At 41.0% G+C, this 24959-nt stretch overlaps 1 protein-coding gene across 2 annotated transcripts in view; it reads right to left on the bottom strand.

The window, feature by feature from the left end:
* Smpx (small muscle protein X-linked) overlaps window positions 1-23923 on the bottom strand; it is a 57639-nt gene extending 33716 nt beyond the window's left edge. Inside the window, exons 1-3 of one of the 2 annotated variants that reach the window (XM_042670177.1) lie at window positions 23585-23923; window positions 18155-18211; window positions 3725-3811 (exon numbers count right to left, since the gene is read on the bottom strand). In XM_042670177.1, the coding sequence (XP_042526111.1) occupies window positions 3725-3811; window positions 18155-18193 (126 nt within the window). In that variant the 5' untranslated portion in view covers window positions 18194-18211; window positions 23585-23923. The remainder of the gene's footprint in view (window positions 1-3724; window positions 3812-18154; window positions 18212-23584) is intronic. The other variant, XM_042670178.1, reaches the window with a different exon arrangement.
* Between the last annotated feature and the right edge of the window lie 1036 nt (window positions 23924-24959).

Genomic DNA, 24959 nt, shown 5'->3' with positions numbered 1-24959 from the left:
AATACAGGAGGAAGTGACAGAGAAGACCCAGCCCTCTTCTCCTGCTTTGGGAAGTATTTTATATTTCCTATCATTAAATGCTGTTATGTTTTCATCACAATTTTTAGTGTAGGACTCACATCTACTCTTTTTGGTGCCCCGCCCCATGCCTGGTTACAGAGATATAAACAGATATTTGATGTTTGTTGTTTGATTCCCCAGAATGTACCCTAATGAGAAATCCACACCTCTGTGTACATACACCACACACACATAGAAAAGGGATCATAAAACAGTAAGGTAAGTTGTTGTATGCAACTCCAACTCATTACTACAGAAGAAAGTTGCTTGTTTGGTTAGTCCCATTGCTCTTATTTGCTCTAGGTGGGGGTGGGGCAAGACCTGGGCTCTGGGAGGAAGGCCCTGCACGACATTTAATCCCCTTGGCAGTCTGAGCACACACCTCTGATCAGATTACAACCAGGAAGATCATTGAAAGAGGGCCCCAGCTGCTTCCTGCTGAGGTCACACTTCCCAAGCCTGCTGGATCACCAATGACTGAACGAGACCAGAGTCAAGGGGTGGGCCCATGCCTGGGAGACCTCTGGTAAAACCACTTGGCCAGAGAACTGGCCTTAGTCTGAACCACTTCCAACTTCCCGCCCCTGTTTCATGGTTCAAGCTTTAATGGTTTCCAGCCTCCTGTAACTCCTCATTCTCCTTACAAATATTTTCAGCAGTAAATATTTCACAAGATGAATCTCATTTCTGGGTCGGCTTCTTGAGTCACTCAAAGTAACACAGCCCTCCATGCCAGCTCAACAGAGCTCCAGCTGCCTGGCCAGCAAGTGGGTGAACCAATGCCATTCCACAGGGGAAAAATAAAAAAAGAATTAAGAAAGTACACATCTATCTCCTAGGAAGCCCTATACCTCCTAGTCTAACTTGACAGCCCTGCCACGGGGAGTGGATGGGATTAAAGTCCATGCCTTGTGTTAACCCTCATCTGGCTCCTGTGTCTTCTTCAACTGGCGAGATCCTAAAGGAAGAACGTGTTCAAGCCTCTGCCAAATTATTTGGTAGATATGTATGTCCTTCACAGAAATGTTTTAAAATTGGTTATTGGAAAAAAAGAGTGGACTTAGAGAGTAGTGCAGTGTTTTTCTTCTACTAAGGGTTAATGGTTTTCTCTGTAATCCTTTTCTCTACATCTGGTACGGTGCTAAAGAAATAGCTAATGTGTTACCCATGTGAAGTGATAAAGGAATTCACTGTAGACCTTATGCAGGGTAAGTACTTAGAACAGATTGTCTCTCCAGGTCAGTGCAGCAGTGACCATAGGGTCAAATAGACATAGGATTGGCTGCTTTTCCTCAAGTCACATTCATCACATGTAAGTGCAGATGTCGAAGCAGTAATTAAAACTGTAAAACACCCACACAGAAGATGACGTCTTCTAAAATGTTCCTTGCTAGTCTTCTGGGAAGGAATTTTGAAAAAGTCTATAAAGTGTTGCTTTTTTTTAATATGTGTAGCACTGAAATGAAAAATGTTTCCTCACTTAGAAATGTTCCTGCAGTTGTTAGGTGGGTAGATCTTAATAAAGAAGCATGAAGGAGAAAAATGCTTCCAATTCCTTCTGTCAAATTCCTGGGTAAACCACATTCACTGCCATTATAACATCAAAATGTGTGACACTGGAACATTAAATGCATGAAGCCACTAGCAGCACTCATGTGCAAGGATGTATGGTGTGAAAATATGCAGATTAATAATGATACTATCTACTACCGAGCAGCTTTCTGTCAAAGTATTAAAACTTCAATGCCCTGTGTAGTTTATTTATCAAGGTAAGGAAGGATTTCAGCATTTGATTTGGTAAGGTAGCATATGGTGGAAATTTTAAGTGATATATTTAGTAACAGGCAGTACCTTGACATTATAATATTGACCCAGGGAAGGGGGCTGATAGTGGTACATTTTTTTTATTGAGTTGTAACTTTTTTTAAAAAACATAATGGAAATCAGATTCCATTGCTTTTGTGAATTTCTTATTATAAGCATTACAATCAATTAAGGCCCGCTTGAAGAAGCAAGGTTCCAGGTGGTCTTATTTAGCTAATTCAGTACATTCTTTATTTTTTCATAGATATTAGAATTGAAAAGGGACATGGAAGATGTTCTTTGCCTTAGATGAAGAATGTGAATGAAAACTTATGGATAATAGCAGCATTCCCAGTTTCAGCTACTGCAAAGGGAAATGGTGACTTTGAGAATCACAGAGAATTTGTAAAACTTCACAAAATAGGGGGAGCATTTTCCAGCTACCTTGCTTTCATCTCCCCCATTACTACCAGATACCATCCTGAGATTTTACCTAGACTCTCCTATGTGAGAACCAATCTGACCTGCTTATTCATGCTCCAACACTGAAGACTCAACCATACCAGCAAATGCTTCCATTGCTAGCTCTCCCAGCACCTGGACTAACACACTTCATCCTCATATGAACCTACACATCTGCCGCTGCCCTGCTCGTATCCTTGTCTTATAGTTCAGAAGATTGGGGGGGGGGGCGGTTAAGGAGAGTGGTACAGCAGGAGACCTACTTTAAAAAAAAAAAAAACTGGTCCAAGGCCACACTTTTTACAATGGCTGGATCAGACTTAAATGACGTGCTAGCATCATGTAAAGGGAGCAGTTTGAAATTGAAAGGGTAATATTTAACAGAATGCCCCCATGTGCTATTTGGTGGCTTAACAGTGATGCTATTTTAGTTAAAAATGAGATTTGGGAGGCTTAAAGTGGCTTAGTAATACTCTTCAGATCACTTCAGGCAAGCAGCTGCTTGTCTTAGGCAAAAGGGCCACCCTTTTTATGAGGATTTGGCTCTAAGGCATGACTCAAGTGGTACAGCTCCAGTCACTAGCAAGCATGTCTTGAGTTCAGACCCCAGTACCACATTTTGTAAAAAGATAAATTATAGTGTGTTAGACCTTGTCACTTCATTCTGGGTTGCTCATTTTGTGGTAATGAAATGCTTCACATTTTTATTTTTTTATTTATTTTTTTCCTCAGAAATACATGAGGTTTCAGCAGAAAAGTCACTTGTGAGTAAAACATATAAACATCTGCAGAGGGAACTCTTTCCTCTTTTGGTATTTGTTGATTTCAGCCTCCCTTTTAACACATCAGGTAATTGAGTTTGGTGTGAAGTGAAGAATGAAAGGGAGGGGAAAAGGCAAAAATGGAAACTAGATAGACTCCCTTGCAAAACTCTTCCAAGGAAGATGAAAGCATCTAATGTGTTTGTCTGAATCCATAAGTGAATTAATGAGTTCTGATGGCTTTATCACCCGCCAGAATCTGTACTAAATATATCTTGCTTGGTTCAGTAAACGCTCTTGAGTAAAAACTTAGAAACTCATGACTAGCATCCGACAGAAAGCATCTGAGGTGCTATATCCTTCCCACCACACACAAAATCAGTCACCAAGTCGAAATTAAACAGATCTTCAAGTAACCATGCTTACCTTTAGCCAGTAGGGAGAAAAGTATTGAGTTTCCCATTGGAATGAACAAAAGACTGCTATAGAACCCTAAAGGCTCTATGATGATTCCTTGACACATAGCCATTGGGCTCTCCTTGTCCTGGAGAATCATCCTGCCTGGCCTCTGCCCTCGCTTAATGAGGACACTGAAGGAGACAGGCCTTACTGAGCTCTGCTACCTAAGTTTTCCTCACCTCCTCCATTTCAGGAGTGCATTCTTTTCTTCTCGGAGGTTGCCCAGCTCCAGGCCTAAAGGCTCCCATTGGAATATTGATGTTTGCCTAGAAGAGAAAAGAGGATACATTTAGCTCAAGAAAAAGGTAAGGCACTGTAATGACATTCTCAGGCAGTCGTCATTGTGAGGGGGAAAAAAATGTGTCTGCGAAGTACATCTTCAAAGCTTTTTATCTCTAGAAAATTGCTGTGATGACAGCAGGGGAAAAAATATGCGAAGGAAAATTTGACTTACATTTATTACAGATTTCTGGGATTCATCCTGAGGTCTGCACAGTTGTTTCACAGTTCCTTTTTGGGTGGAAGCTTTTTTTTTTTATGACAGTTTATCTGGCCGGTGCCCTCCTGTGGTGCACACTGTGTTCCTCTCTCAGATAAGGAACACGGAAGGACAGGAAATAAGGAAAACACATGAGCAGGAGCCATCCTCACACCATACGTTTCCTTCAGGGTCCTTCACTCTACCTTCGGATGGGCTGCTATGGGCAGTGGTCAGGAGGATTCATCCTTCGCTAAGCTGCCTCCTCCTTTGTGTAACATGTTTTTAAATTATCTGTAAGTAGTTGTACAAAGGAACTGGCGCATAACGAAGCCATTTATGGATGCAATGCACCTTGACCAGTGTCTTCCCCTTCAGCTTTCTCACCCTCCCCTTTATTTTTCATCATTTGGTGGTATATACAATGAATTGTTGACCGTACCGTCTCCCACATGCCCCTGTCATTTGCCTACCCCTCCCCTTGACTCCCAAATCTTTAAGTAAACATGTTGGGCTGTATGTGCAAGTGGTTACAAATGAACTAACTGAAGTATAATAGACTCAATGGAGAGGTCAAATATTATAATCTTTAAAAAAAAAAGAGTAGGTCAAAGCCCACCAAAATCAATAGCAAGAAATTGGGATCTTCTGTAACATCTTGCTACTAGGCCAGCATCCATACTGGCCGCTGGAATTTGCATTCTTCTACCTTCCTCCTGGGGGTGGGGTGGCAGTAAGGAGTAAGGAAAATGCTAGTGAGTCAACCTCCCTTTGTATCAAAACTCAGCTATTTTTGTCCTTCATTAAGACAATATACTTCTCTCCATCTGTGGTAAATATAAAATGCCCTCTAGTAAACATGTGATATGCTAAACATGAAATTGTATAATATGTAGACACATATTTGAATTTGGGAAGAGAATATGAAAGTTTGAATTTTGCCCATATTTTGTCTTCCATCAAATGTTGAAAATATTTAATGCAGACCAAAACTGTCTTCTACTAGTAGTGTCATTCCAATAAAATATGCACTAAAGGTGAGTGCTAGAGACTCATGCCTGTAAACCTATCTATTCAGGAGGCTGAGACCTGGAGATCATGATTTTATGCCACCTCAGCCAAGAAGATCCATGAGGCTTTTATCTCCAATAACCAAAAAAACCTGGGAGTAGAGCTGTGGCTCAAGTGGTAGAGCACTAGCCTTGAGCAAAAGAAGCTCAGGGACAGTGCCCAGGTCCTTGGACTTGCAGAAAAAATGTAGAATACATTTCCCACTGAAAATAAAACATTGCCTCATGAGTAATAAAGCATATGGAAGGTAGAAACCCACATAAGGATATGTGGGCTTGAGAAAATGAACTTTGTTTTGATGCTGTGATTGAAAATGTTGCCTGAGAAAAAGGAGCAGAATATTTTGTTGTCTTACGAAGTAGATTGGGCTTTGGCACACCACCAAATAAGATTATTAGAAAGTATGGCAAGGTGCATGTGGAACCACCTGGTATCAAGTCTGTTGTCCAGAGGAATGATTAACCCATGACACAGGAATTAACTAGTAGCCATGTTTGGGCAGCATGTATTCTGCTCCTATGAAGGGAGCAACAAGTAACTTTTCTCAACTAGGGCCTTTAAAACTTCTTCTTCCCTCTAGAATAATGCTGACCCCACAGAAAGGAAGTAGATCCAAAATGTGGCAAATAACAAGAGGCTCATCATAGTGGGGCCATTCCTTTAGGATTAACAAGCCAAGCAGCAGTTTTTATTATATTTCCATTATCTTTAAGTAGTCATACAAATGAGTCACAATTCAACAAATCCATTTATGAATACAATGCTTCTTGATGGATGTCACCCCTTCCAAGAAGTATTTACCATATGTACCATAAGACAGAAGAGCATACCACATGGGGAAGACAGGCCTTATCTCGTGGCAAATATGAAGTCATAGCTCATGAATTCCAAAACATGCCTCTCTCCATGTCTTTCAAATCAGTGTGTGTCTTAGTCTCCGTGGTATCTTCAAAAAATATTTTTGAGATAGGGACTTACTATATTACCCAGGCTGTCCTTAAACTGCAGGGCTCAAGTGATCCTCCTACTTCAGCCTCCAGAAAAGCTGGGACTCCAGGCATATATCTCCATCCAGTGTCTAACAATTTTAATTGGCACAATTTCTTTATTGCTTGTCAGATCATAAAATATCGGTATTTGTTAGGGATGTACCTGAATAGTAGAGGCTTACTTAACATGCATGAGGCTCTGGGTTTGATCCCGCACTACACACACACACACACACACACACACACACACACACACACACACACACACACACACACAAAACACACACACAGAGTTGTAAGGGCTGAAATAAACATGACCCAAATGATGTAAGCAGATTCAAAGAAAATAACCTATATCAGACTAATAGATTATTTCTATCACTACAATTTGTATGAAAGAGACAGAAACTCAATATAAGGACTATTTGGGAGAAGGTTAACAAAAGGTTAGTTAGAATCGGGCATGATGGTACACACTATAATCCCTACACTGATTAAGAAACTGGATGTCAAAGATGTTAGATAATGTGCTGAAGTTCACACAGTAGATATATAAGTAAAAGGATTGCAAATCAACGCTGTTTAACTTGATAAAGTCAGACCTTTTCACTCCTCCAAACTGATCTCCCATGAGTTCTTTTTCACTTGGACAGAATTAACGCTAATCAGCTCTGACATTGCAGACTTAGACCCTGAGAGTTGACTTGGAAAAGGGATACACAAAATGGATACTTCTAGAAGTACCGAAAGCCACTTTGAAAAATAAGCCAGGGAGGGAGGGGATGGTAGGGGGAAAACAATGGAGGGGGTAACAATGTTCAAGAGGAAGTGTACTCATAACCTCACTCATGTAACTGTAACCCTCTGTATAGTAGCTTTACAATAAAAAAAAAAAAAAGAAAAATGAGCCATCAAGTCACTCACTCACTTGATTATAGCCAGAAGAAAAAGTTCTATAACTTGAATTTGCTAGAAAAATGTAGATCTGCAGATCTGTTTTTATGCCATTTGCCAGAGAGTTGAATCATGCTCCTCTCTTCTTCACTGCCATGCTCTGGGTTCAAATGCAAATAAAATGGCATTTCTACCTGCAAATTGGGCATGCCATCTTCTCAGAATGTGTTTGGAATATAATCTGTACATTTTATAAAAAAGGAGAGAGAGAGAGAGAGATGCCAATATATACAGTTCCTCTCCCTACCCAGGAGATAGAGACCAAGTAGATCATGGTGAAGACCATTTCAGGCAAACAGTTAGCGAACCCTCCCCCCATCTCAATAAATAAACCACATGGGTGGCATAAGTCTATAATACCACCTATGGTAGGAAATGTAAGCAGCAAGATTGTGATCCAAGGCCAGAAAAAAAAAATTTTTTTTTGGGTCCGGTCATGGGGCCTGAACTCTGGGCCTGGGCGCTGTCCCTCAGCTCTTCAGCTCAAGGCTAGCGCTCTACCACTTGAGCCACAGCGCCACTTCCGGCGTTTTTCTTTTTGCTTATGTGGTGCTGAGGAGTCAAACCCAGGGCCTCATGCATGCAAGGCAAGCGCTCTACCACTGAGCCACCTTCCCAGCCCAAGAAAAAATATTTTTTTAATAACAAAGTCCTCCCCCCAAAATGGCTGAGGTTGTGGCTCAAGTAGTAGGGTGTCCACCTGACAAGCTCCAGGCCAAAGGTTCTAACCCCAATACTCTCAAAGGAAAGGAAATAAAAAAAGACTGGAGTTCTTTCTCTGATTTGAATTCTGTACAAATGTAAAGGAAGCCGGCTCTTGGTTTTGTTTTGTTTTTGTTTTTTTGCTTTTGTAATGCAATCTTTTGTATCTGTTGTCCCTCCTGGAGGTTTTGTCATCTTAGACAGCAGAGCATCACTTTCCCAAGCTATACATAATTTGTAACATCCTTCAAGTTGGGAATGGAAAAAATCTACTAGGTTATCTTTTGCCAAAACAGGATACCAGTGCCTGATAGAAGACCTATCTGATGTGAAATGAATACTGCCCTTGATCACACTGGGTGAAAAAAAGTAAAAAGAATTCCCTGTAAGTTAATTCCACCACTCCCTTAATTATTTGTATTGTTCTCCTTGTTGGGTACTAGGCTTTGAGCCAGGAAGATTCTGGAAACAATATTCCCACCACAGCCACTCCTATGGGCTTACAATGGGATGACATCTTCTTTCCCTAGTGGGTTAGATTCTGATAGCTGCTGGCCCTTGAGTACTGACAACTCCTATTGATCTTTGCTTTCTACAGCCATTGTTCCCCCCTCTCCCCTCCCTTTTTTGTCCCTAATCTGTCTCCTTTGAACTCACTGAGCTTCCTGTGTATTTGTTTCAGATCTCCTCCACTGGTTCTCTCTCCTTTTCAAAGGTCCCAGCAGCTCCTGCCATTCTCCCTAGGCACCAGGTACTATATAGAATTGCATTGTACTAGTCTCAGAATCCTCAGCCCTCTGAATGGAGCAAGATATGGCATTCTGAGGTTCATATAAAACATCTTTATAGACTACTTTCAGCACCCATGTTTTCTGATTAAAAATTATATTCTGCTTGGCACCAGTGGCTCATGCTTGTCATCCTAACTACTCATGAGTCTGAGAGCTGAAGATCACAATTCAAAGCCAGCCCAGGCAGAAATGTCCACGAGACTCTTATCTCCAATTAACCACAATAACGCTGGAAGTGGAGCTGTGGCTCAAATGGTAAAGCGTTAGCCTTGAGCACAAAAGCTCAGGGACAGCACCTAGGCCCAGAGTTCAAGCCCCATGACTGGCAAAAAAAAAAAAAAGAGAGATTCTGTTTTCATATGTTCACCCACATAAGACAGATGGATATTCGGACACATCTACCAACTAAAATACAGCTAACATATCTTAAAATAAAATGCCTTCTCATTAGAACACAAAACTGCTTAGGGATTCTTGAAATGTCGATTCAAAACATAACAACCTCACCCCCGCCCAAGACAATGGAGAAACTCCTACTCAGCCAAGGTTCCTTAACCTAATGTTTCACGCTAAGAGGTTTTTCTCTTTCCCTCTCTGTTCTCAATACTCTTTGTTCTCTTTAATAATTTCCTGAGTGACTCAGCTGTAGTCTCATCATCCAAGGTAAAGCACAAATAAGCTGTACCTTGCCAATGTGCACCATTGTGGAACGGGGATGGGGGTGGGGGGTAAGGGCAGGCTGTATCTCTTAAGTCAGTGTCAGTCTTTGTCAGTGGCAGCATCAAAAATGACATTTGTGAAATACAGATGAGGTGGATTTAGTCAACATCCATTATATATGTGTTGTAAATATCACAATGAAGCCCATTTATACAACTAATTTATGCTAATAATTTTAATGATGTCCTTTCAGCCAGTATCAGTTTGCCTCATGTCACAAAGCTGAATCTTTGATCAGCACCACACAGATTAGCTTGAAGTCACACCAAACCCACTTGAAAGTCAGATTGTTATATTCAAGTTCTTCCTACGCATTAAAGAAACCAACATTGGATATCATAAACAATGTATTATGTAAGAAACTTTAGATCCAGAGAAAAGGTCTAGGTGCTACATTAGAACTTAGTCAAACAAAAGTTAATGTTTTGGTTTCCGGCTTTTGGGTGTGTTTTGTTTTGTTTTGTTGCCAAGGTCTGGATTCTATCCCTGAGCTTTTGTGTTCAAGGCTAGCACTCTACCACTGGAGCCACAGTTCCACTTCCAGCTTTTTCTGTAGTTTATTGGAGGTAAGAGTCTCATGGACTTTCCTGCCTGGGCTACTTCAAACCATGATTTCCCAGATCTCAGCCCCCTGAAGAGCTAGTATTACAAGGGTGAGTCACCAGTGCCCAGCAAAAGTTAATTTTTTTTGGGGGGGGGGGGTCCGGTCATGGGGCCTGAACTCTGGGCCTGGGCGCTGTCCCTCAGCTCTTCAGCTCAAGGCTAGCACTCTACCAATTGAGCCACAGCGCCACTTCCGGCTTTTTTTCTTTTTGCTTATGTGGTGCTGAGGAATCGAACCCAGGGCCTCATGCATGCAAGGCAAGCGCTCTACCACTGAGCCACCTTCCCAGCCCCAAAGTTAATATTTTGTAGGCCATTGTGGTACACACCAGAATTCCTACTTACTTGGGAGGTGGAGGTAGAAGGATCATAGTCTCTGAGACTCACCAGGGCAAAAGCAAGAGACCCTATCTGGAAAACAAACTAAAATCAAAAAGACTAGGAATATGGCTCAAGAGGTAGGAGGCCGTCAGTTCAAACCCTAGTACCACCAAAAAAAGTAATGTTTTGTTCCAAATTTTAATAGACTAGTGAGGGAAGGCATATATCATTATTATTATTTTAGCTTACTCAGTGTTTTAGGTTAACTGAACAAATATGAAGAGTGGTAGTCCATTCCTTTGTAGCAAGGATTGTCATATATTTTGAATCTTTTTAAAACTACAATTCCTACACAGAAAACACCTAAGAGTGCCAAACCCCTGCTTTATGTCCTGTTCAATGGACATCAGGTAATGATAATGTGTAGAGAAAGGGATGAGGTGCTTAAATGTGAGGCATCCAACTATTCTGTTCTAGATGGGTATGGAAGAACTCACCTGTAAAACCAGCTACTTGGGAGACAGATTATCAGGAGGATCATAACTTGAGGTATAGGCAAAAGGTGGTGAAAACCTATTTCAAAAGCAAGCTGGAAGTAGTGGCTCACACCTGTAATCTCAGCTGCTCAGGAGCTACTCAGGAGATATATGTAGGAGCATCTCAGTCTGAGACCAGAAAGGGAGAGATCAGGAGGATCATTGTTCAAGGCCAACCCAGGCAAAAAGACCCCATCTCAATAAACAAGCTGGGCATAGTGTCATATTTTCTACCTTTAGGTGGTACTGGGAATTGAATTCCGAGCCTTGTACTTGCGAAGCTGGCACTCTACCACTTGAGCCATGCCTCCAGCCCCTTTTAGCATTGGTTACTATCAAAGTGGGTCCCACTTTATGCCCAGGCTGCCTGTGCTGAAATCTTCCTACTTGTGCTTTCCTGTGTTACTGAGGATTACAGGCATGCACCACTACAGCCAGCCTTGGGTGAGAGAAGAGTCTCTCAAACTTCTTTTTTTACCTAGACTGGCCTCAAATCATGATCCCCAACCTCCATTTCCCAAGTACCTAAGATGAATGGCTTGAGTCACCATGCCAGCCATGGTCTCATACACAATTCTGTAGTTCAAGCTACATGGTTGGCATAAGTAGGAAGATTAGGGTTCGGGGCTAACTTGAGCAAAAAGAATGAGAGCCTATCTGAAAAGTAACCAGGCAAAAAAGGACTAGGCTCATGCTTTATATGGTAAAGCACTTGCCTAGCAAGCATGAGGCTCTAAGTTCAGACCCCAACACTGCTTTAAAAAATAATAATACATACCTATTTTGTTCTACATGTGCATTGCATAGCATTGGAAAACTTCTTGTAGTAAAAAGTTACACACTCCCTAACAAAGCAGAGCTTCCATCATCTTTCCTTTTCAATGTATGATTAAAGAGCTGGATTTAGTTTCACTTGCAACTTGATTAAGTCAATTAACCCAGAGGTAGCAATTCACTGTTCACAGTTGCTTGTATTTCAAGAGCTCAATTGTCGCTGAATTACTTTGTAGTTTTCATTCAAAACCGTCTTTCTTTCTTTTTTGTGATGATTCTGCAGCTTGAACACAGGGCCTGGGTGTTGTCCCTGAGCCTTTGTTGTTGTTGTTGTTGTTTGTCAGTCTTAGGGCCTGAACTCTGGGCCTGTGCACTGTCCCTCAGCTCTTCAGCTCAAGGCTAGCTCTCTATCACTGCAGCTATACAGTGCTACTTCTGGCTTTTTCTGCTTATGTGGTGCTAAGGAATTGAACCCAGGGCCTCATGCATGCAAGGCAAGCACTTTACCACTGAGCCACCTTCCCAGCCCATCCCTGAGCCTTTTTGCTCAAAGTTAGTGCTCTACCACTTGAGTCACAGCTTTACGTCCAGGTTTTTTTTTTTTTTTTTTGGTTGTTTAGTGGAGATAAGAGTCTCACAGGGCTGGGATGTAGCTCAGTGGCAAAGTGCTTGCCTAGCAAGTGCAGCGTCCTGGGTTCAATTCCCAGTATTAAGAAAGAAAAGACCAAAAGAAAATGTTTAACAAAAGAGTCTCATAGGCTTTCTTGCTCTGGCTGGCTTCCAACAGTGATCCTCAGATCTTAGCCTCCTGAGTAGCTAGGATTACAGATGAGAGCCAGTGGTGCCCGGCCATCTTACTTTTAATGTGACGTGAATTGGTGTAGATGACTATCTTCTTCATCCAAATGCTGGCACTATTTCTGAATGTTAGTTTAGTTCTTTACGGGGAGGTGGTCAGCATACATAAAATGGTGACTGTCCTTCAAGTAACCTTGGCACTTATAATGACCACTGACGTGGCCCACAACCCCTCACCCAGCCTTGTGCTCTGTGCCAGGCAGAGGGATGGGAAGGAAAAAGACTAGGCAGCACTCACAGTATGCTCCTCCGTTATGGGCTTTGCAACCAGACTGAACAACTGAGTTCAGGGCCTAATTCTTCCTTCCCCAGGTGTGTCATCCTAGTCTGGTATTTTACTTCTCCCACCCTAACTTTCTGATCTATGAAAATCCATTGCCCTGTGGCAGCTACATAGTAACTGAATAACTGTAGCTATCAGCATCCTGAAAATAAACTCTAGAAGCTATTCTCAAGAGAGATTTACAGACTTCAATGGTAGTCAGAGGCCCAGGGGCTCCCTTTGAAGAACACAGGGACCATGGGGGTAGGAGCAGGAGGAGTGTTCACATAGCAGAAAGCTAGGGGCATGGCGTAAGCACTTGCCTAGGAAGCACAAAGCCCTGGGTTCAATTCCCCAATGCTGCAACAACAACAAAAAGAAACCTAGCATAATGAAGAAGTGAGCACAGGAGTCTTTTTCTAAGTCTGCTAGGAAGTTCTCAGGTTTCGTGGGAGAGGACAAATAATACATACTGGCTTACTTTGATCAATGGTAAGAGAAAGGACTAGTGACAATCTAGAGAAGATTGGCTCTGTGTGAGCCCCAGCCCCAGGCAGGCCTGTGATCCTTCCCAAAGGGGCTATGTTCAGAAGGAAGAAGGAGGACCAGCAGATGCTGCCAGTTGCTGTATCACTTTGTCTCATTAGAGAAAGTCACCAAGCAGATCAGTGATGAGATTAGATTTCCCGCAGCTCTAGCTTTCCCCACCACCTGTCATGTCACTCTTTCATCTGAAGGGAGCGGATCTGTTGTGCAGTGTGCTGATGTTACCTTGGTAACAACTTCATTCCTATAAGCCATGGGTGTAACAAGTCACCTGCAGAGTCTTGAACCGGGGTTGTCAAACCGTGATCCATGGGACAAAGTGTCACACCACCTTATTTTTCCAATAAGCCTTCATTGGAAAACAAACACATTCATTCATGTATGAAATACCTATAGAAGCTTCAGAGTTGAGCCGTTGGAGCAGATCAAGGAACCCTGAAAGCTAAAGTATTTACTATCTCACCCTTTACAGGAGCAATTTGCCAAACACTGCTATAGAATTTGTCAGCTGCTTAACAAATTCCTCTCAAGGCTATGGAAGAATCAATTGATTGCTTCAGAGTGTTTTCAGACCTCTGAATGAGATTTAATTAATACAAAGACAAAGCAACATAGACTTAGAACCTTCTTACAATTCGAAGGCCCTCTCTTCTTCAATATTCACAGAAAAGACAAGCATTCTATCTACATTCTATCTAAGATGCCCTCTTATTCTGGTACATAAAGGAAATGGAGTTGCTTAAAGAGAAGACAGGGCCAGGGTCCTTAGTGTGTTACACAATTAGTTAGAAGAGCCATCTAAGCACTTGTGTAATATAAACCAGGAACTTGCCATACATTATTTTGTTTATTCATTGTAATAACCCTATTAAGTAGAAATATTACATATTACAGAAAGATAAACTAAGGGTGAACTAAGATCACAGAAATGCCTGTGTTTGACTACACACATGCACACGCACATACACACACACACACACACACACACACACACACACACACAGGTGCAATAGCACCTTCTGAAATGCCTGGTAGCAATATGGCTGAAGACAGTTTCATTTCACCCAAGCCAGACAAAGATCGATGCTTCTAGAAGTTTGCCTACAAAACACTAACCTGCAAGGCAGTGATTGGAAAGGTCCAATATGTGTAGTGAACATTTCATATGTTACAGTCCTTAAGAAAAACATGATGCCATTAGCAAGTTACAAACTTTAAGACATTTCCCCCAAACAACTATGGAAATCTTTCATGTAATTAACAATATCTCGTAAAACTGGTGTCCTAAAGGACACATTTTGAGACACATTTTGAGAACTGTTGAGTTGGATGTTGTTAATGATTGATGATAACAGCTACTTATTAAGCCATTACAATTTTCCAGGCCCTAGCCAAAAGATTTGCATGTATTATGCTCACTTTACCCTTAAAGATACCCTATAAGATACTGTTACGAATGCCCTTCCTGACAGGTGAAGAAATGGAGGCACAAAGTGGAGACACAAACTTGCCCAAAGTCATATAGCTAACAAGACTCGTATATCAACTCATCTTTGTGGACTTTACATTTGGCACCATACTTGGCATGGAAAATGCACCTAGAAAAATGACTGGTGAAGTGGGTGGGAGATACTTTAGTCATAAATAGAAGTGACTAAGTGTATGGAAGAGAACATTCAAGGTGCCTGCAATCGTTAGGAGGCAGGGATCTGAGACTTGCCATTCAAAGCCAGCCTGGGCAGAAAAAGTCATGACACTCTTAATTCCAATTAACTATCAAAAAGCCAGTAGTGGGGCTGTTGCTCAAGTGGTAGAGTACCAGCTTTGATCCAAAAACAACAACAACAACAACAACTAAGGGACAGTGTCCAGGTCCAGATTTTAAGTCCCCCAAAAAGACCTCTCAGGATCATTTATGCAGTGAAGATATCCCTTCATCAGTCAGGCTTCCATTTGTTTAATAGAGGACAGTAATCTAGATAATGTTCCTACTATACGCATTTTCTATCATATTTAATGTACCCTTCTTTAAGTTAATGCAAAGATGAGAGGAAAATATTAGATTATGCTGGTTCTATTTAGACACATAAGAACTAATATTTCATCTGAAGGTGCATTCAATTGGGCTTTTTGTGTGGCATCGACTATATTGAAAGAGACAATACCACATAATGAACGTGTGTTGCCCTTGTTGGTAAAGTGCATGGATTTTTTTTGTAATGCAGCAGAATAATAGCAATTGAAAGGAGTCAATAGTAGCTTTTTAATATTACTGATCTAAAAATATGTCAAGGTCAAAATTAGTAAATAAAATGCTGGTGAATTTTCAGTGATTTTGAGTGAGGCTAGAGAAGGAAGAAAAATCAATACACTTTCAGCACTAAGAGGAAGAGAAGGAAAAAAGTTCAAGAGACTATCTTTCGTATTCTAGAAAATAAAAAGAAAACTTAAGGTTAATACTACAAGAGCTTTGATTGCAGGGCTCAAATCGTTATTTCATATTACCTTCATATGAAGCATTCTTTTTATTTTAGTTTCTTTTCTATTTTGTTTTGTGCTAGAACTGAGGGTCTCATTCTTCCTCTTCTGCTCTATCACTTGTATCCTACCTCCAGGCCAGCTTTTTGCTGGTTAATTGCAGATAGAGTCTTGTAGACTTTTATTCCTGAGCTGGCTTCACCACAATCCTCAAATCTCAGCTTCCTGAGTAACTAGGATTGCTGCTAGTGCCTGGCTAAAGCATTATTGACTGATGACAACTATAACAATGGTTGATCTTCAACCAATGCTCACTACGCTATTTTCAGCATCTTATATACTTGTAGCCCTGAGTGGTGAGTGGTATTATTACCTCCAATTTACAGATGTGAAAATGAAGACCCAGAAAGGTAAAGTAGCACAAAGGAATTTCCCACCATCCTATACCAGCACTTAGTGCATTAAGGTCTCCAGCAGTCTAATGGTAGAGACGACGCTACTAACTGTTTGCACTCCAGGTAAAAGATTCAAAGGCTCACTGATGATCATAGGTCGAAGGGAAAAATAATACCCAGTAACACTGTCAGGAAATGTCAGAGACAGACACCAGAGGAGTAAATGTCACCATGTAGAATGTAATCCTTATCAAATCCTAGGCCCCTTCCTTGGTGGCTTGTTCAGTGACAGGCATCCAGCGGTTGTTACACATCCTGCCACTTAAGAATTCCATCCATTTAAGGACATGCATTAGTCATGGCCAGTAAAGATCTGCCTCTCCAACCACCCCTATCACTATGTATGCTAGAATTTCTAAATTCTTCACTGTCCGGCCATATCCACACCCTTCCAAAACATGCCCCACCATTTGTGATTGTGTGTAGGCTATGATGGTGAATCAGAGATGAAATATTTTGGAAGTGCCGCCTTCCCTTTCGTATTCTCAAAAATCCAGGAAGAAAAGAAGTTTCTTTGGAGAAAGGCCAGATGGACTCTTTGTTGATAGAATTTTACAAGAAAACCTTGTACCTAGAGTATTAGGGTGGGAAGTATTTAAGATTTGTCTTAGAAATTTGGTAATTTTTCTAGTCGTGGGGCTTGAACTCAGGGCCTGGACACTGTCCCTGAGCTCTTTTTGCACAAGGCTAGCACTCTACCACTTTGAGCCACAGAGCCACTTCCAGTTTTCTGCTGGTTAATTGGGGATAAGAGTCTCACAGACTTTCCTGCTTAGGCTGGCTTTGAACCATGATCCTTAGATCTCAGCCTCTTGTGTAGCCAGTATTACAGGCATGAGCCACCAGCGCCTGGCAAAATTTGTTATTTCAAACAAATTAAGTCTTGAGTAAAATCAAATTTGGAAAGTTATTTTCATAATTGTGTTTTTTTTTTTGGGAGTCCGGTCGTGGGGCCTGAACTCTGGGCCTGGGCGCTGTCCCTCAGCTCTTCAGCTCAAGGCTAGCACTCTACCACTCAAGCCACAGCACCACTTCCGGCTTTTTTCTTTTTGCTTATGTGGTGCTGAGGAATCGAACCCAGGGCCTCAGGCTTGCAAGGCAAGCGCTCTACCACTGAGCCACCTTCCCAGCCCCATAATTGTGTTTTTGTTTCACAGCGTCTGCTTCTCTCCTCAATTTTAGTGGGTGACACTTAATTCAATTTAAACAACCAAACAATTTGATTGCTGGGAAAGAATGAGGAGAACTAAAACCATATAGAGTTTAAAAGATGAACACTTATTCTTGGTAGGAACACTGCATATAAAAATATCATTTAGCTATGCACCCACTGGCTCATGCCTGTAATCCTACCTACTCAGGAGGCTGAGATCTGGGGATGATGGTTTGAAGTTAGCCTGGGCAGGAAACTCCATAAGATTCTTAACTCCAATAAACTACAAAAATGCCTGAAGTAGAACTGTGGCTCAAGTGGTAAAGCTCTAGCCTTGAGAAGCTCTGGGACAGTGTCCAGGCCCTGAGTTCAAGCCCTAGCACTAGCACAAATAGTTGTATTAAAAAGTATACTATATTTTGGAGGGGGGGAAGTATACTATATTTTAATTAACATATAATAGTTATACATATTATGAGGTACAGTATGGTATTTTAACAATATGATAGTTTCATACATGTATACAGTGTGCACTCGTAAAATCAGGAGAATTAACATTTCCTGTTCTTCATGATGGCTTTATTTTGGAGTCTTCAAGCTGTCCTTCTAGCTCTTCATAAAGTATATAATAGGGCATGGTGGACATGCTACAATTTGGAGAAGCTAATTTGCCTCATTCAGAAACTTTGATTATCTAACAATACAGAATAATTGAACAAAAAGAGCTCTTTTCTCGGTTGTACCTTACTTAGTCTTCTATCATTTCTCAATTGTTTCCCCCAGAGGCTTACAAAGAGGAGCTTTCTTTTCTGCTTGAAGAATAATCCACTTAAGGTGAACAGTCACAATAAGTATGACTTATTAAGCAATCAGGCTGAAAGTCAGAGTTGATGTTAAAACACAAATATACCTACTTACCTGGATGGCTCTGACGTTGGATACTGGCTGTTTTGACATACTCACGAGGTCTTATCCCTAAAAAACAAGTAAGAAACTGTTAGAAGTGGCAGTATTCAGATTCAAGTTGGTGATAAATTAGAATTTAACTCATGATTCGACTGGGCAGTCACCCCTTTCACTGGCCATATATTCTTTCAGTCTCAGTTTCTGAAGTTACTTAGAGACTCTCCCTCCCAATGCCTCAGGGAGAGGGAACACTAGAGCACCCCGATAAATCATTCAGGAGGAGAAATGCTGAGATGCCTCGCCCCTGATGCTAATGATAGGCGATCAGAAACTTGAAAGGCCCTATCATCTCCTTCCCTGCCCTCTTGACCCTCTGCCAAGAACAGCAAAACACAGAGGTGGTGGGAATAAAACACCTTTGTTCAGAGCCTGGGAGGCTCTCTGCTTGAAACTGAACTTTTGATCTCCATTCATTGTTGCCAGGGCAGCAAGTCCGTCTACTGAGAGCACCTGCTCTTCCTGTGCTACTCAGAGAAATGGCCTGCAGGACATCCTTGCTGTCATGATGTTCTCTTGTCCCTATGCGCATGTCTTTTCTCACAGATACCTGGGAAATACTCTGAGGAGCTGGACGGCATCTCTCCACTGTGTTTGTCCACCCCACCCCAGACCCTCTTCTGTGTGCTTCCGACAGAGTGCAGGCTCTGTAAACATAAGCATCAATGTTTTTTGTGTGTTCTTTTCTTTCAACAAAGCACCATCAGAAGGCAAGTAGGGGAACGAATGCAGATTCAAGTTGATAGAGTTCCTGCCTATCGGGATTTCATGTCCTTTGTTTCTTACCAGTACTACCAAAAAAAAAAAAAGGAAGAGAGAGAGAGAGAGACAGACAGACAGACAGACAGACAGACAGAGAAAGAGAGAAAGAGAGAAAGAAAAGAAGAAAGAAAGGAAGCTGGAGGAGATGTGACCAAAAGGGAACTCTACGGCATTGCTGGTGGGAATGGTAAACTTGTTCAACCACTTACTTTTGGGCATTTACCCAAATGATCACAAACAAGACCATACTAAAGCTACCAGCACAACTATGTTTATTGCAGCATTATTCACCATAGCTAAGATATGGAACCAACCCAGATGCCCCTCAGTAGATGAATGGATCAAGAAAATGTGGCACACACACACACACACACACACACATACACACGGAAATGGAAAGACCTGGAAAAAATTACATTAGGTGAAGCAAGCCAGGCCCAAAGAAACATAGGTTCCATGGTTTCTCTTATTTGCAATAACTAGTATAAGTCTAGGACAAGCAGAAAAGGTCAAAAGCTATGTCCATATGACCAGATAAGATGATGTTAAGTGAAATGAACCCCAAGATAGGGACACAACTGGTTTTTTCTTTCTTGCTATTGTGTTTAACCTATTTAAAATGTACTATGTGAGGTTTTTTTGTTTGTTTCTTTTGTATGTTCTTCCCCTATGGTATAACCCCTGTTTTTACTGTATTTGATGTCAATGCCCTACATCTTGTATATACATTTTTCTAATTTGGGGAGTGGAAAGGAAATAACAAAATGCTGAAATAAGGATACAGATTGACACATTGTAACAATGAGATGGAGGAGACACTATGTTGAAAACGAACTTTACAACTTGGGGTGGGGAGGGAAGAGTTGGGCAGGTGGGGAGGGAAGGGATGGTAGAGGAAAAACAGAGGAGGAGTAACAATGTTCGATAGGAAATGTACTCATTACCTTACTCCTATAACTGTAATCCCTCTATTCAGTATTTCTACAATAAAAAAAAGTTTAAAAATTCAAAACACCACATAAATACTGAAAGAATTGTCTTCTTAAAAGATATATTTATCCAGTTATATGCATGTATTTCTAAGAAAAATAAATTAAGATAAACATGAAAAAAGAAAGAAGGAAAGAAAGAAAGGAGAAATAAGGGAGGAAGGAAGGAGAAAGGAGGGAGAGAGGAAAGAAGGAAGGAAGGAAGGAAGGAAGGAAGGAAGGAAGGAAGGAAGGAAGGAAGGAAGGAAGGAAGGAAAGAAGGAAGGAAGGAAGGAAGGAAGGGACAAAAGGAGAGAGAAAGATTGATTTGAAAGGAAGGAAGGAAGAAAGGCAGTAGGATTTCCATGTTAGATCCCCAAGATGTAAACTGTCTTTGAACACATGAGACCTGACTTAGAGTCAGGTCTATATGACTAGAACATTTTTAGGGGCATAGGCCACAGTTGACTGGGGTTGAAGGAATAATAACCAAGCTCTGGCCTATTTTTATAGCTCCACTTGTTAAACATCAACAAGACGGAATGAAAAGTTCAAACTTCATTGAGTTAAAAAAGCATGCTATGTTCAGAACCGTAGCTATAAAATAAGTTGATGGGAGTTCTCTGTTAACTGGCAAGAGTGTATGTGTTAACACGAGCAAATGAACGCCAGCAGCAGTGTTGGTATTTGTCTACCATAACTGGGCAATGTCATTCATTCAACAATTCTAGGCTCATTTCCTCCATTTCCCCAATTGTGGCAAGACTCAAAAGCATGTAATGTTGCTGGAAAGCCTTGTTAAACTAGAAAATATGATGTAAATATTGATTATGTTATGCCATTGTGCACAGCTAATGACTTAGGGTATTTTTATTTTTATTTTTATTGGGAAAATACTGTACAGAGGGGTTACAATTACATGAGCAAGGTAATGAGTACATTTCTTATCAAGCATTGTTGCCTCCTCCAAATTAGGGTATTTCTAGATCTTCAGAGTCTTACGCTGTATTATATGATGATTAAACAATTGTATTTAAAAAAATATTGCAGCCAGGCATTGGTGGTTCACACCTGTGAACCACCAATCAGAGGCTGAGATTGGAAGATTGTGGTTCAAAGCTAGATCAGACAGTAAACTCTGTGGAACTCTTATCTCCAAATAACCACCAGAAAACCAGAAGTGGAATTGTGGCTTAAGTGGTAGAATGCAAGCCTTGAGTAAAAAGAGCTCAGGACAGTGCCCAGGCTCTGAGGTCAAGCTCCATGACTGACAAAAAATATCCATGGCACAATTGAAAAAGAAATTATAATTAATGTAACCAGATAATAGAGCTTGAGGAGCTTAGTACAGTTTTTTAAAATGGGAAATTTTTAAGTTTCACCTTAATGTTTCAGTAATACATATAGTTTTCATACCTATTTTTAACCTAGATGCTTTTCATGTTTTCATTTAAAAGATTTTAATATGGTTAAAAGCTAAATAACAAATTGAGGGGAGGGGGAAAAATGCTAAATAACAAATTGAATAATCAAGGATGAATTTTTGCTCTATGCGTTTTTTGAAATAGCATTCGGCTCTCCTTCACTGTCAAAAAGACATGAAGGATTGTAAATTTTTGGATCTAGGGCACACAGCTCAATTTCAAAATGAAACACTTAGTGCTTTAATTTTTAATGTTTCCATTCCTCAAAAGCTAATAGAAATCATGCAAAGCAATAACTCTCACAGTACTTTAAATACCTCAGCATGTAGTGAATGTTCTCTGTGCGTGTATAACTAAGGTTTTACCAAGATCATATGGGAACTCTTTTTAAAAAAAACTTACTGTACATTGATTTAAAACACAGGAACTAGGAAATTTATGAATTTGCAGACACAGGTGGAAATACTAGAAAACAAGCAGTCAGTGGTTGTGTTGTTCATACTACATTAAATTTTCAAAGTAAGTCGATTTTGTCACAGATTCTAGTAACTACTGAATGGCTGTAGAAGTTTTGGTTGGAGGGCAGGGGCAGAGGGTGAGGGTCTGAGGCAAACGGATGGATGAGTCTAGTCTCCTATATCGTTTTGGTATGTCCTCATTTGTATACGAACCTATTCTTAACATCCATGTCAATCTTCTATAGATAGAGACATCTATAGAAAACTGGTTAGCTCCCAGCTCTCATTCCTCACCAACAGGCCAGAGAACATTTGTGTAAATCAGTTCAGCAGCAGTTCCCTCTGTCCTCATTATTTGCAGAGAAATCAGGGCAAAGCACACTGGTGAATAAAAATAGTCAGTGTTCCCTGGCTGTTTCTCTGGCCCTGTATTCACCTCCATCAGGGATGCAAAGTATAGGATGCATCTTCCCTCTTCATCTTCAAGCTTCGTCCCAGGACCAAAAGAAAAAAAAAAAAAGCAAGCTATGCCTTAGATACACATTCCACTCCCATTGGGACCACTGCTTTTCATCCAAAGAGGTACTCTTCTTTACAGCACTCAATTACTGTGTCTGTCTCCTGGCTCTGGCTAAAATTTGAAAACACTGAAGTTTGACAAGGACATATTGACTTTTACAAAGCCTGTAGTATCATGGAAAGGCTTGCCAACCAAGGCCGGTTGAGCTTCCTGCAAATCAGTAGGGACTTGTAATGGTCTCTATGCTGAGTCACAGACAATATATCCCCATTTGGTTTTGATTGGGCGGCACCTAATATCTAACTTCTAAATAAAACATTGATGTACCAAAAATGTGTCAACATTTATATCACTAACTTAGTAAGAAAGGATTCAGAGGGAAATCAATCAATATTTGGAAAGAAGAGCTTTGCTCTGTCTGTTCTTTGTAAAGGTCAAGGAAATGGGTAAAGCTCTATCTCAAAGGGAATTGTCTTCTGTCCTGCAGCTAAAAATAGTTCCTGAAGAGAGTGTAGAAAGATGTTCAGCTGTTGGAACTAAGTCCTGTTCACTGTGTCTTAAATATACTGCAAGGAAGAGAGACTCTTCACAGTCCCATGTCTTGGAATCTGGTACCCCCATATTCTCAGACAGGGACAACAAGTACTGCCCTCATCCCTGCTGAGCCAAGAAAGAAGACTATGACCAAATTGAAGCTTCTATAAGATACCTATAACATACTCACAGAACTACCTATTAGATACTCAGAGAACTTATCACCAAGACCAAGATATAGTTATAGTCTTAAAGAAATGAGAAAAGTACTCAAAACTTGTACTATGTAACAACTCGGACAATAATTTGCATTTAGGTAAACCAAAGGACTGGTATTAGATTGCTTTTGCCTTTCCCCAATTCTCCTTATGAATTCTCAACTTAGAGCCCGAACTCCATGTACAAGTAACACACTATACTGCCAGCCATCACAGCTTCTGACCATCACAAGGTCATAATTATCATATCTGAACTGTGGATATTTTATTAATATCACTATCAATGAAACCACCTTTAGCTAATTTTCATTTCTTCACACACACACACACACACACACAATCTGTAAAACAGATTCAGCAATAACATCAGTGAACAAAGAATTGGCAAAGTATACTAACTGGCTACACACCAACAAAGTTATAAGTAGTCACTTCAAGTTAGGTTATCAAGGAAATGTCCTAAAGAAAGCACAGTTGTCAAAGCTAAGTCCTTCTGCTTACCTGCCTCTGTATTTGTTTACTGCCTGAGCAAAGTCCCAGGCAGCCAGGTACAAGAATACAAAGCTCCTTGGAGGATGGAAGGGACGCCGGGTGTCCTCTGAGCTGCGATCTCAATTGCGATGCTTTTCATGTAGCTGAAATAGCTCGAGTGCTCTGTGACTCTCTCAGTACTGAGAGCTGCTCCTGGCTCTGGGCTGAAGGGGAACTCAGTTTAAAGCTAAGTGTTAAAGAGAATTCCTGTCATAGCTCACAGTTGTTCTTCCTAAATATAGAGTTTGATACAAGCCATACACTGACTGCCTCCAAAAGGCTTGACCGCGAGGAAAGCAGGGCTCAAATGTCAGCCGGGAGGTGGCTACGATACCTTACTGCCTTCCGCATCTTCCAGAAGAGACTGGCTACGTTTTGTCACATTTTCTAAAAAAAGTAGAATGAACTTCGGAAAGTAGGAAAAGTCTGTCTTTAGCTTTATTACCTAGAAGCCAAAAGATAAGGAATGTTCAATAAAAAAGTGGGGGAAGGTAGCCAGGTTGCTGCTGGCAAACAGTGCTTGAAACCTAGTTTGGTCACTGGGGAGCTGTTAAAATTATTTAATGATCAGCACTCAATAAGCACTTTCCAAGTGATGACAATTATCCCATCTCATTGAGCTACGTGGTATTGCCCTTTTTATAGGTCAAACAGGATGGTAGACAGACCAGCTGCTGTGTTCGTTCATCGGGCTCTACTGCCTCTATTGGTGGCACTGACTTTGATGATATGGGGGTGGGCAGAATGTTTTGAGTTTTTTTTCCTTTCTTTCTTTTCTTTAAAATATATTTAAGTAGATGTACGAAGGGGTCTCAACTCAACATAGCGACTTATAAGTACAATGCATCTTGATCAGCGTCAGTCCTTCTATTATTCTCTCCCATCTCTACCAATTCCATCCATACCCCCACCAAGTTAGATCTTTTTAGACAGAATACTCCAAATCCTAAAGCACGTGTTCTTTTTTTTTTTTTTAATGTGCCAGTATTAGGGCTTGAACTCAGGGCCAGGGTGCATTCCCCTAAGTTTCTTTTGCTCAGGTCTAGCACTGTGCCTCGTGAGCCACAGCTCTATTTCTGGCTTATTGGTAGTTGATTGACGGTAACAGTCTCAGAGATTTTCGTTCCCGGGCTAGCTGCAAATTGCAGTCCTCACATCTCAGCCTCCTGAGTAGCTAAGATTGCAGTCATGAGCCACCAACACCCAGCCATGATCATCATTATATTTTTTTGTCAGTCATGGGGCTTGAACTCAGGGCCTGGGCACTGTCCCTGAGCTCTTCAACTCAAGTCTAGCACTTTACCATTTGAGCCACAGCACCACTTCTAGTTTTCTGGTGGGTTAT

Source organism: Dipodomys spectabilis, unplaced genomic scaffold (assembly GCF_019054845.1).
Source record: "Dipodomys spectabilis isolate Male_0828 unplaced genomic scaffold, ASM1905484v1 ptg000526l, whole genome shotgun sequence".
NCBI classification, from domain to species: Eukaryota; Metazoa; Chordata; class Mammalia; order Rodentia; family Heteromyidae; genus Dipodomys; species Dipodomys spectabilis.
This window is presented reverse-complemented; position numbering and strand designations above follow the sequence as displayed.